The sequence below is a fragment of the Esox lucius genome, chromosome 12 (assembly GCF_011004845.1).
Source record: "Esox lucius isolate fEsoLuc1 chromosome 12, fEsoLuc1.pri, whole genome shotgun sequence".
In the NCBI taxonomy this organism is placed as follows: Eukaryota; Metazoa; Chordata; class Actinopteri; order Esociformes; family Esocidae; genus Esox; species Esox lucius.
The window spans coordinates 18,214,781-18,227,518 of NC_047580.1; the positions used below are offsets into that span (position 1 = coordinate 18,214,781).

General features: G+C 42.5%; 1 protein-coding gene across 6 annotated transcripts in view; it reads left to right on the plus strand.

The window, feature by feature from the left end:
* The window catches only part of sulf2b (sulfatase 2b), a 129,561-nt gene extending 118,793 nt beyond the window's left edge, over positions 1 to 10,768 (plus strand). For 3 of the 6 annotated variants that reach the window (XM_013136470.4, XM_020051800.3, XM_010891845.5), the window contains 12 exons: positions 151 to 283; positions 1,365 to 1,584; positions 2,471 to 2,741; positions 2,862 to 2,958; positions 3,230 to 3,324; positions 3,668 to 3,727; positions 3,885 to 4,054; positions 4,134 to 4,276; positions 4,473 to 4,596; positions 4,984 to 5,017; positions 9,044 to 9,097; positions 10,613 to 10,741. In XM_013136470.4, the coding sequence (XP_012991924.1) occupies positions 151 to 283; positions 1,365 to 1,584; positions 2,471 to 2,741; positions 2,862 to 2,958; positions 3,230 to 3,324; positions 3,668 to 3,727; positions 3,885 to 4,054; positions 4,134 to 4,276; positions 4,473 to 4,596; positions 4,984 to 5,017; positions 9,044 to 9,097; positions 10,613 to 10,643 (1,432 nt within the window). In that variant the 3' untranslated portion in view covers positions 10,644 to 10,741. Of the gene's footprint in view, positions 1 to 150; positions 284 to 1,364; positions 1,585 to 2,470; positions 2,742 to 2,861; positions 2,959 to 3,229; positions 3,325 to 3,667; positions 3,728 to 3,884; positions 4,055 to 4,133; positions 4,277 to 4,472; positions 4,597 to 4,983; positions 5,018 to 9,043; positions 9,098 to 10,602 lie in introns of all 6 variants that reach the window. The other 3 variants (XM_013136471.4, XM_020051801.3, XM_013136472.4) reach the window with 3 other exon arrangements.
* Positions 10,769 to 12,738: the final 1,970 nt, after the last annotated feature.

The following is a 12,738-nucleotide window of genomic DNA, read 5'->3' on the forward strand; positions in this document are numbered from 1 at the left end:
TCTCTCAGTTTCTTCTGTTTAAATGATTCGTCTGCAGTCCATGTTAAGTCATCAGGTGATTTTCCTCTGGGTGGTGCAGTATGGAATTGGGAGGACTCATTGTTGTGTGTGTGTGTGTTTGTGTGTTTGTGCGCGTACTCGTGATTACAGGAAGTTGCTCCACATGCGTGATGCTCCAGGGAAGGACATGGCCCAGGAGGAGAACTTTCTGCCTAAGTACCAGCGGGTCAAGGACCTGTGTCAGAGAGCGGAGTATCAGACACCCTGCCAACAACTGGGACAGGTAGACAGCCATACACACACACACACACACACACAGACACAAACAGACATACAAAGACACAAAGAAACATGCATAACACAGACACACAAAGACATAAAAAACACGCATAACACACACACACACTCTTATAATCATATTCACAAAGAGTTACAAGTATAACAGTCTACACTTAAGGCGCTATGACACATTATGACACATTATGACACATTATGACACACTATGACATGCTTGAAAACACTTGAAGAATTAAATAGATGGGGTCCATGAGTATGACATAATCAGCACAACACCAGCTAAAATATTTTTCTATAAAACTCCTGTGTATCAAATAAATAGTTATACAGTATACGTACATTATTAACGTGAATGGATAACGCATTTCATCCCTTGAATCCTTTACTAATGATCTTTCAAACAGCTTGTTTGTGACATTACATGGAAAATGATGTCACATGCTATTAAATGTATTACAAGGTTATGAGCAATTCTAGAAATAGAAATAGGAAGCTCTAGGTATGACGAGGTTAGCTAAAACACATATAAAAACATGGCAGTAAGTGTAATGGATGTGTTGTGCTGCTTTGTAAGCCAATCGATGTGTTCCAGAGGATGAGGCTTTGTTTCAGATGCCATAGCTTTATACTGCAGGACACACACACACACACACACACACAGCTGCCTCTTAATTATGACAGAATGGGATTTTGTGGGAGCAGAGATTAGAAAGGAAAGAGTCAAACACTTAATTAGAGGGCCTGTACTCTCCTTCAGGCCGTGGTATGTTATCACCTGTTAATTACATTTGAAACAACATCACAGACGGGGGAGTTGAAGTTAATTTGTGGCTACTTGTAGTGTCGCTTGTTTCCATCTGTGAGTAATATCACTCCGAGAGGCAGTGTTCCAGTCAGAGGGACGGTGTGAGGACAACAGAATAAAACTGCACAGGTTTTTAGTCTAATGAAGATAGATGAGCAATACAGCTAGGTCACACAGATAAGATGTTAATATTGTGTATGGGTGTCTGAAGACCCTGTATTTCTCTCCATGTTAACCCCATTCCCCCCTCCTCTGCCTGCAGAAGTGGCAGTGTGTAGAGGACGCCACGGGGAAGCTGAGGCTCCATAAGTGTAAGGGTTTGGCCGGCATGTCTGAAGCCAGGATGGACAGCCTTGCCAACGTCAGGTCCAAGTACTTCCCTCAGCGCAAAGTGGAGTCCAACGCAAACGCCTGCAACTGTGACCAGTCCCCCTTCTTCAGACTCAGCGCCTTCAAGAAGAACAAGCTGCTATCCAAGAAAAGTAAGCTTAGTGGAAATTCTCTCTCGCTTACACTCGTACACAAATATAGTCACCCATTTCTTACTCTCATGTAGATACTCATGCAACTTCTACTTTCCAAAACGTTAGTCGTTTTACCTGCCGTGAATGCAGTCACTTTTATCACTTATCTAGTGTTTGGACGACACCTAGTGGAAGGATAATATTTTCACTCATAGTGTCTAAAAGGTCCAGTATGACACTTTCTGAGCCACCCAAGAAAATTCACAGAAACATTTGATCTGTAATTCTCCAAAAAGTAGTACATTGGTTCTTTGTACACTAGTGTAATCATCACATGTTTAAGGTTTTAGTTTCATTTTGTTTCAAATGTTATCTACGCACACACTTTTAATAACTGATGAGGGAAATAAACAAGCGATGACATTACAATTAAATGCAAGAAATTACATAAACATAAAGACAAAACATCAGCACTCAGGTTAACACTTTAGTGTACATACCTCCAACCATTTGGTGTTTGTTTTCTATGACAGAAACCTCGAAAAAAAAAGTTGGGTGACTTTGAACAAATGTATATTGCCTCAGCTGTGAAGCCACAGCCAAGAAAGGATGATCATGACAGTCTCCCAGATGTCGCTTTATGAGAACAGCTGCACTGCCCAGCCCGGCGTGTGGAGAGTGGTCCTGCCAGAGGGAGGGATTACAGAGTCCCAGGGGTTGGGGAAGAGAAGCCATCGGTGGCTTAATGAAACCTTTCTACCTATGGGAAGCAGGTGGACCCTGTTCATTACCTCTGGCTTGTTTTCACAACCATGAAACAGCAGAGCGACTTCTTCACCGTTGCCCTTCCGTGGTTACACTAGGGTTTATCTCCCATTGACTCTCCCTGCTCTCCTCCTCACAGAGATGAAAGCCATCAAGAGCTACGCCGGTAACCGCTTCTCTCGCTCGGTGGAGATGGAGATAGGAGGGGACCTGTACGCTGTGGACCTCGAGGATGGCTACCAGCCTGTACCGGCCCCCAGAAACCACAGCCAGACTGTTGCCCGGGTCAGGGCACCGGGGTCACGTGACGACACTGAGGACGACTTCAGTGGCATGGGGGTCACCGTGAACCCCAAGACTAGCAGCAACAGCCTAGCCGCAGTGCCTTCTGGAATCAAAGTCACACATAGGTCAGACAGGTGTCTGTGTAGATGGCTGAGTGTGTCCGTTGTGTGTCAGTTCTGCCCGTTTCAGTGTGTTGTTCTGTTAGTTATTGAGCAGAATGCTCTGTGTGTGGTTCCTGTCCACAGGTGCTCTATCCTGGCCAATGACACAGTCAAGTGTGATACAGGGGTCTACAAGTCCCTACAGGCCTGGAAGGACCACAAACTCCACATCGACCATCAGGTGTCCAAAACTCACACCACAAAAGTGTGATCCTTTATTCCGTAGAGCAGTTTCCTTTCTTCAGTCGTCTGACTTGCCGTGTAATGACAATCAATGACCGAAAATGTTTTATGTGTTTATTGTCACGCACAGAGCTCATTTAAGCCATTTAGCAGAGCCCTTATCCAAAGGCCTGAGAGCAGTGCCTGCATACAGGTGGTCCCAGGAATCAAACCCACTATCCTGGCATTGCAAGCACATTTCTTCAACTAATGCACTGAATCTCTGTTAGATTGAGACCCTTCAGACCAAGATTAAGAACTTGAGAGAGGTCAGGGGTCATCTGAAGAAGGCCCGTCCTGAGGAATGTGACTGCAACCGTTACATGTAAGGACGAAGCCGCCTCTTAAAAATCCATAGTTCATGTTGTACATTCAGGGCTGGTTTTGCAGACACAGAATAAACCTACTCTTGGACAAAAGAAAATTGATTTTCTATTGAACTTTCACCAGACAAGGATTTTTTTTGTCCAAGACTAGGCATATTCTGTGTCTGCAAAACCAGCTCTTAGTTTTCTATCAATATCCTTTATACTAAACACCAGGATTAGATAAAATCACAATTAAGTTCTCTACCAGAATTAACTAGCTTTTATCCAGGCCCCCTGTTGTTCTTCCTGCAGATATTTGACATAAAGACTGATTATGTAACCATAATCTCTGTGTTTCAGATACAAATCTAAGTACAAGAGTAAGCTGAGGCACAAAGGAGGAAACATCCACCCATTCAGGTAAGGGGGCGGTTCTGTGTAGGGCACCAATCGTGTCCATGATTTCAGAAAGGCGTTACATACTGTGAAAGGGTTGTAAATCTATAGCATAACAACAGTATGTATGTAACAGCGTGTCCTCGTAGCGTTGTGTAATGTGGATGTGTGACATCATCAGGAAGGGTCAGGATAAGGATAAGAAGGCGTGGTTACTGAAGGAGCAGAAGAGAAGGAAAAAGATGCGGAAGCTTCTGAAACGTCTGAAGAACAACGACACCTGCAGCATGCCTGGCCTCACCTGCTTCACCCATGACAACCAGCACTGGCAGACCGCCCCCTTCTGGACCAGTAAGACATTTACACACACACACACACACACACAGTCCTATAACCACAGTGTCATAGAGACTATTGTGTTTGTCTGTAGTGGGGCCGTTCTGTGCATGTACCAGTGCCAATAACAACACATACTGGTGTCTGAGGACCATCAACGAGACACACAACTTCCTCTTCTGTGAGTTTGCTACTGGTTTCCTGGAGTACTTTGACCTCAACACGGACCCCTACCAGGTCAGGGCTCAATCCACTGAAAGGATGATTTCTTACATTAACCCGCCGGTTGCTCTGTTTCAATAGAAGCAAACAAATTATTTGTTGTTTGACAGCTGGCAATGGTAGCTCTGATGACCTCATGTTTGAACATGTCTGAAGATAAATCCTACTCCTTGACCTCACTCTCCTAGACTTTCCCCCTCTCTCTTTGTAGCTGATAAATGCTGTGAACACGCTAGACCGCACCGTCCTTAACCAGCTCCACGTTCAGCTCATGGAGCTCCGCAGCTGCAAGGGCCACAAGCAGTGCAACCCCCGCACTCGTAACCTGGAGCTGGGTGAGTTCCTCTAACACAGACAGTCTGCCGTTTCTGTGGGCTGTGACTACATAAGAATGACCTCTGTTTGGCATCCTCATTACCATCTTCACCTCCAAACCCAAGTCCTGCCTTGCTTTCTGTTTTCCCCCGTGCTATACCTACCATGTGCCAGTTCTATTAAAGCATTTAAAACCATTACAACCCTCTCTCTGGAATGACTTTCGTTCCTTTTAAGGTAAATTGCAACTTTTCTTTCTTCGTCATTTGAATTTCAGAAACCATTGTGGCTTTAAGACGACGGCCTAAATTGTTTAAAAGTCTACATGGTTTAACTAGGTCTCTGTGCCTTCATTCATAGAAATCTGTTCATATATTATCTAACCACTTATATTGTCTCTTCTTCAGGAGGTAAAGAGCGAAGCAGCTTTGATGAATACAGGTATCTTTATTCATTGAATTAATCACTACCCTGCACTTTTTATCAGATACAAATTTATGTCAATGTTTTCCAAAAACATAGCACACATACCTGGTCTAGAAGACATCACTTAGAGTATAGATATTTTGTGTATGTTGGTTTGAGAGAAGGTATTTTGCTCTTGTGTGCTCTTTCTTGCTTTTCTCTGCATCTTTGCATGACTGCTGTTTTGAAGGATTTTTCAATGAGCACTAACCTGGGGGATATACTGTATATACAGTGGGGAGAACAAGTATTTGATACACTCCCGATTTTGCAGGTTTTCCCACTTACAAAGCATGTAGAAGTCTGTAATTTCTGTCATAGGTATTCTTCAACTGTGAGTGACGGAATCCAGAAAATCACATTGTATGATTTTTAAGTAACTAATTAGCATTTTATTGCATGAAATAATTATTTGATACATCAGAAAAGCAGAACTTAATATTTGGTACAGAAACCTTTGTTTGCAATTACAGAGATCATACGTTTCCTGTAGTTCTTGACCAGGTTTGCACACACTGCAGCAGGGATTTTGGCCCACTCCTCCATACAGACCTTCTCCAGATCCTTCAGGTTTCGGGGCTGTCACTTGGCAATACGGACTTTCAGCTCCCTCCAAAGATTTTCTATTGGGTTCAGGTCTGGAGACTGGCTAGGCCACTCCAGGACCTTGAGATGCTTCTTACGGAGCCACTCCTTAGTTGCCCTGGCTGTGTGTTTCGGGCCGTTGTCATGCTGGAAGACCCAGCCACGACCCATCTTCAATGCTCTTACTGAGGGAAGGAGGTTGTTGGCCAAGATCTTGCGATACATGGCCCCATCCATCCTTCCCTCAATACGGTGCAGTCGTCCTGTCCCCTTTGCAGAAAAGCATCCCCAAAGAATGATGTTTCCACCTCCATGCTTCACGGTTGGGATGGTGTTCTTGGGGTTGTACTCATCCTTATTCTTCCTCCAAACACGGCGAGTGGAGTTTAGACCAAAAAGTTCTATTTTTGTCTCATCAGACCACATGACCTTCTCCCATTCCTCCTCTGGATCATCCAGATGGTCATTGGCAAACTTCAGACGGGCCTGGACAAGTGCTGGCTTGAGCAGGGGAACCTTGCGTGCGCTGCAGGATTTTAATCCATGACGGCGTAGTGTGTTACTAAGGGTTTTCTTTGAGACTGTGGTCCCAGCTCTCTTCAGGTCATTGACCAGGTCCTGCCGTGTAGTTCTGGGCTGATCCCTCACCTTCCTCATGATCATTGATGCCCCACGAGGTGAGATCTTGCATGGAGCCCCAGACCGAGGGAGATTGACTGTCATCTTGAACTTCTTCCATTTTCTAATAATTGTGCCAACAGTTGTTACCTTCTCACCAAGCTGCTTGCCTACTGTCCTGTAGCCCAACCCAGCCTTATGCAGGTCTACAATTGTATCCCTGATGTCCTTACACAGCTCTCTGGTCTTGGCCATTGTGGAGAGGTTGGAGTGTGTTTGATTGAGTGTTTGGACAGGTGTCTTTTATACAGGTAACGAGTTCAAACAGGTGCAGTTAATACAGTTAATGAATGGAGAACAGGAGGGTTTCCTAAAGAAGGTCTTTAGGTCTGTGAGAGACCTAAAACAGGTCTGTGAGAGCCAGAATTCTTACTGGTTGGTAGGTGATCAAATACTTATGTCATGCAATAAAATGCTAATTCATTATTTAAAAATCATACAATGTGATTTTTGGGATTTTTGTTTTAGATTCCGTCTTTCACAGTTGAAGTGTACATATGATAAAAAAAATTACAGACCTCTACATGCTTTGTAAGTAGGAAAACCTGCAAGATCGGCATTGTGTCAAATACTTGTTCTCCCCACTGTATGTGGAAATGCTTGTCTCTGGACTCCTTTTACAGTGGATGAAATAAGTATAAACCCCTCCTCACTTAAATTTCTCTATCTCCACTATACTCTAAATATACCAGTAATTGTTGCTAATTTCAGGGTAGATAGAATTGTCCACTCATTTGTTTGAATTGACACCATTCAAACAAATGAGAGGTCAGAGCTTTAAAGCCAGTTATCCTTAAAAATATATTTTCGTTTTGTAGCAAACTCTTGCTATGTCCAAGTAAACTAGTTAGTTAAAATGTATTGCTTAATAGTTAAATCTCAAAAACAATTTGTGTCTCATATTTTTTACATGAACTCCATCTCAGTGTTAAATTATATGCTAAACATTATTTTGAAATGACTAGCCCTTCCTCTGTCCCCTATACATATATAATTTCTTCCACTAAGTACTTAATTTCAAGCACTGGTTCAATTATAAAGACCAGGAAGCTTTAACAAAGCCTCATGTAGGAGGAAAGTAATCTGTATTAAATATAAAATAAAATAAATGCATCTCTATTGTGCTTTGTAAAATAATTCAAACCCCTGACCAATTCTTTCTTTATTCTTTATTTTTACAGAATTTTACAAATTGTAAATTAAAATTGTATTCTGTTTTGTATATAATTCTAAAACTCTGAAACTCAACATTACGTTATTGTGTACACTATGGTGATATTGGTTTTATGTTAGGAAATATATGAATGAAAAATAAAAACTGAAATACCTAGCTTGAATTATGCGATTCAACCCCTGTGTTGTGGAAGCTCCCAGTTTACACAGATAAACATAATTGCCCTCACGAAGACACAGTTGAACAATTGTGAACCATTGCGGTCACGTTGTCTGGATTAAAATAGCGTCATTGGTCAAGCGGTGAATCTAAAGGAAAAGGCAGATTGAAGATCGTCCTACAGAACTTCGCAATGCAACTAATGCAAATGCATAGAAAAATGATTAATAATTATTTCAGACTGTTTGGATATATCTGTAAGCACTTGTTGGATCAATAATTAGAAAGTGGAAGCCATGCAGGCACTGTCAACAAAAGCTTGTGACAGTCCTATAGAAAGCAAACCATCTCTTTGAATGAGCGACAGAGTTCACTGCCTTACAGCCATATCAAACCTAACCAATCAATCAATCAATCAAATGTATTTATAAAGCCCTTTTTACAACAGCAGTTGTCACAAAGTGCTTTACAGAGACACCCGGCCTTAAACCCCAAGGAGCAAACAACAATAGTGTTGAATTTCAGTGGCTAGGAAAAACTCCCTAAGAAGGTCGAATTTTAGGAAGAAACCTAGAGAGGACCTTGCCCATGTCTCAACACAATACCATTCCTACAGTGAAATATGGTCGTGGCAGCATCATGTTATGGGGATGCTTCTCATCAGCGGGTACAATTTTCAATCCTATCGATAGTCTATGACAATATTTGAAAATTAACATTGACAAGTGTTGTACAACCAACCATGAACAAACTGGAGAACATCTGCCAAGTAGAATGGGCAAATTCACTCCAACACTACATGCAAAGCTGGTATATACTTACAAAAAAAGTAAATCTGTTAGTGCAGCATAATGTGGTTATACCAAATATAAATGGGTGGTATTTTGAATACTTATGCAAATCACATATTTTTTTATTCTTAAAAACATTTGCCAACATAAAACAAATTTCACTTCAAAAATTTAGATTTTAAGTGAAATCTTTTAAAATCTTTTTGACCCATATGTGTGTGTAAATCTGTGGAAATAGTTTAAAATGGCTATCTAGCAATGATCCCCAACACCTTGACAGAGTTTGAAGAATTTTGAAAATAAATTGGGCCAAATTTTGCACTATCCAGGTGTTGAAATTGAAAATGTATAAAATGTATCCATTGAAGGTAGATTTAATGTTTTATGTTTCAATTAATATAAGGACAAATTTATATTGTTTTTCCATTTTGACATGTTGTATAAAAGTTCACAGATAAATCCATTTCATTCCCACTTTTAGCACAACATAAGTAAAGGGGGCTAGGGGTACTTGGAATAGCCACTGTAAGTGAAGTTTGGAGAGGGCAGAGGGCTTATGTTCTTCTGCTTATAAGGGCTGGGTAACAGTTTGTCTTATTGTTGCTTGTGCATCAGGCAGTTTCAACGCAGAAAGTGGCCAAAAGTGAAGAAGCCCACCTCCAAATCACTGTGAGTTTGGATATCCATCTGGTCCTCACGATGCCACCAAACAGCCACCTCTAACGGAGCTTTTCTTCCTCTTTCTTTGTATTTTTCCACCCTTGGTACAGGCTTGCATGCTGATTTCTGCTAATTCTAGTTAATAACCATGCCTGTCACTCTCCTGTGTGTCTGCATGGATGTTTCTCTAACCTGCACGGCTCTGCTCTCATCTCATCCTGTCCTGCTGCTTCACACCTGTAGAGGGTTTCATCCACAACCCACGGTCTGATGCCTTTACCATCTCATCATCTCTGTTTATTGGTTCACTTTTCACAGTAGGGCAGTGCCTTGTGATGTCTTTCTTTCTGATGCTCTGCTGTCCACCTGTCTGTGTTTTGTGATGTTGCTGTCCAAGAGCCAGGGGTGTCGGTTTAGCTGACAATGTCATATAGGGAATTCAATGAAAAAAAATGATCCTATGCTTGACAAATGTGTGATAGCAGTGGAGCAAAGGCAGATCCATTTTCCTCGTAGGGATTTTATTTATTCGCTGTCAGTATAAAAGTTATTAGCCAGTTATACCTTTTTATTATACATCATTGAAAACTATCCTGCTGGTTTATAATCGCCATGTTCAGTTCAACACAACTTTGACCGTTAACCCTTACATTTCAGAATTGCATGTGATCCTAAGGCAATTACAGTCAGCTCAAGATGTATTGAAAGTGAATGCAAAAATAAACAACACAATGAGTCATATTTTGGGCTTGAACGTAAGGGACGACCTCATATTTATACCCTAGGGACAAAGGAAAAGGTGAAAGGCATCAATGCAGTTCCTGGAGACTAAGACCAAATAAAAAAATTTGAATTTAATAACGGTATGCTTTGTCATAATGCTTTGTTTTTCGTAGATTCAATTATAGAAATGATAGCATTGAAATGAAATTATGCTGCTCCCCTTTATGTTTAAACCCAAAATATAACTTATTGTTTGTGGGGGTTTTTTTTTCACTTCTACTCAATTTCATGAAGGGTGTGAATAATTCTTTAGTTGACTTTTATTCATGTTATGCACAACAGAGCTCAATGTACATGTTCTGTTGGCCTGAACATTCCAACAATGTGCCTGATGGATATTCAAATGGTATATTGTGAATATGTGGTAATATTTTGGGAAAACTCTGCAGGACAAGGGGGTGGAAAAGGATAACACAGAGGAAGCTACCATTTATACACTGCTATCACATGGTTTCCAAGTCTAGGGATGTAGAAGTTTAGAAATATCCCTGACGAGTCACTGTCAGTCCAAGTCAGCCATACATCCCAAATTTGGGGGTCTGGCTAATGGACTTATGTTTGCCTGTTAGACTAGATCCTGATGTGAATCACCCATTCAAGCATTCATATAGAATAGAATCCACTGATCTGGGACCAGTTTACTGGGAGCTGTCTTAACATGGTGCTGATGGAAACAGAACAACAGAAACAGAACAGGATCTATAAGTGTGATACTCTTTCTTGTTTCCTTGGTCTTACCAGAGGACAGATCTGGGAAGGTTGGGAGGGATAAGGGCCAGATGAGGAGAGTGGCCCCGTCAGAAGCGCCCACTGCGCCAGGAGAGGGGACGGACTGGTCACAACTTGAACCCTTGTACAGACTTGATGAGCACGCCTACGATCTCAAACTCAACTTCAACGTCAGCCTGGAGGACTGGGACAACTTTGGCGGGACTGTGGACAGGATGTTTGCGCTGCTTGGCAACTTCGGCCAACAGCCGAATGGGCGCCATGGCAACGTGATTCCCGGGGAGGGGAGAGGGGGAAGAGACCACGCCTTGTTGTCATCAACGGACCAATCAGCCTCAGCCATCTATCTGACCACCCTGGCCACTCCAGTTCTCCTGCTGAGAGAGGCTGGGGCCGAGGTCCTGAGGGAGGCGCTGGGGCTGAATGGAGGTGCACACCGCTTCAGCTCCTCTTCCTCTTCTTCTGCCTTTTCCTCGCCCCCGGCACCAGCTGAGGAGGGCAGCTCAGACTGGGACCGCGCCCCGCCTCTCCACAACCATTTTGTGGAGGAGGGCCACCCCTCTCTTTATGAAGAGGAGGAAGATGAAGAGAGCAGGGAGATGGGTGATGAGGAGGAGGAAGAAGAGTTGTTGAGGAGACGGTCAGCCTGGTGGAGGCTGAACCATGCTCACTGTGACTGCAGTGACTTTGTTCAGGAGGCTGAGAATGGGTTTCCTGTATAACTACCCATAACATTCTTATCTCCCTTCCTCACCTGAGGTTTTAGGGAGACTGGAGCAGCACAACAACTTCTCGGGCCTGTCCTTTACCCTGACCCCTCACCTCTGCCCTCTCAACGTTGACCTTCTCGGGCAACATCAGAACCTCAAGGCTGATAAGAGAACGAGCCTGTCCCTTTAACCTTGACTGCAGCCCTTCAGTGCCCCAACCATAGCCCTTGCCAGCAGACTGCCATCTTGTGGCTCGTTCCTTTAATACAACGCCTCACAACAGACTTCACCAAGAGATCCTCTAGGCTCAGACGCAGGAACAGCAGCACATTATTCTTTCCCTAATGCAGGATGTTAGTTGGTTTTTAGTTTGTGGGGCAGGGAGCTTTGCGAATGGGAGTGGAAAATAAACTTGATTGATTTTTGATATTCATTGAATTATTTGAATTGTGTACTTGACTTTTCTGTTTTTAATACTAGCTACTGTATAATCACTGTTTTTAATACTAGCTGCTGTATATGAATTGGTGGTGATTCCATTTCCATGTGCAGCTTCTGTGTATGTGGGCAATTGATTATTGCAGTTTTTTTTTACCTGTGTTTTACTAATCAACATATATTATTAAATGAAGATGATCAATTATGAGGTTGCACACACACACACACATTCATACAGTACATACATAGATATACGCACATTTTGCATACTACACATGCAGTCACACACACATACACACACTTTGAGCATTGTGGGAAACAGGCATGAGGATATGGTGTTTAGGGTTCGGGTGCAGGTAGGAACTGGTTACATTTAGTTGGTGGGCAGGAAATTATAGTTGGTGGGCAGGAAATTATAGTTGGTGGGCAGGAAATTATAGTTGGTGGGCAGGAAATTATAGTTGGAGGGCAAGGAATTATAGTTGGAGGGCAGGGAATTAGAGTTGGAGGGCAAGGAATTAAAGTTGGAGGGAAGGGAAGGGAATTATAGTTGGTGGGTGGGGAATTAAAGTTGGAGGGCGGGGATATTATAGTATGTGGGCAGGGAATTATAGTTGGAGGGTGGGGAATTATAGTATGAGGGCAGGGAATTATAGTTGGAGGGTGGGGAATTATAGTATGAGGGCAGGGAATTATAGTTGGAGGGCGGGGAATTATAGTTGGAGGGTGGGGAATTAAAGTTGGAGGGCGGGGAATTATAGTTGGAGGGCGGGGAGGACCTGATTAGAGTTATAGGTATAGATTTGAAAGACAGGGAGCTGGGAGAGTGCCTAAGTGCCATCTCTTTTCAGTGTTGCAGCTTACTTCAGTTTAATTATGTTTCTAATGAAAAATAAGAAACTTGATATTTATGCGAATCAAAGTAATGTTGAACTCCTTTTTTGTTGTGTTCTTTTTTCATTGCAAAATGAGTGTTTGACGTCCGGATGT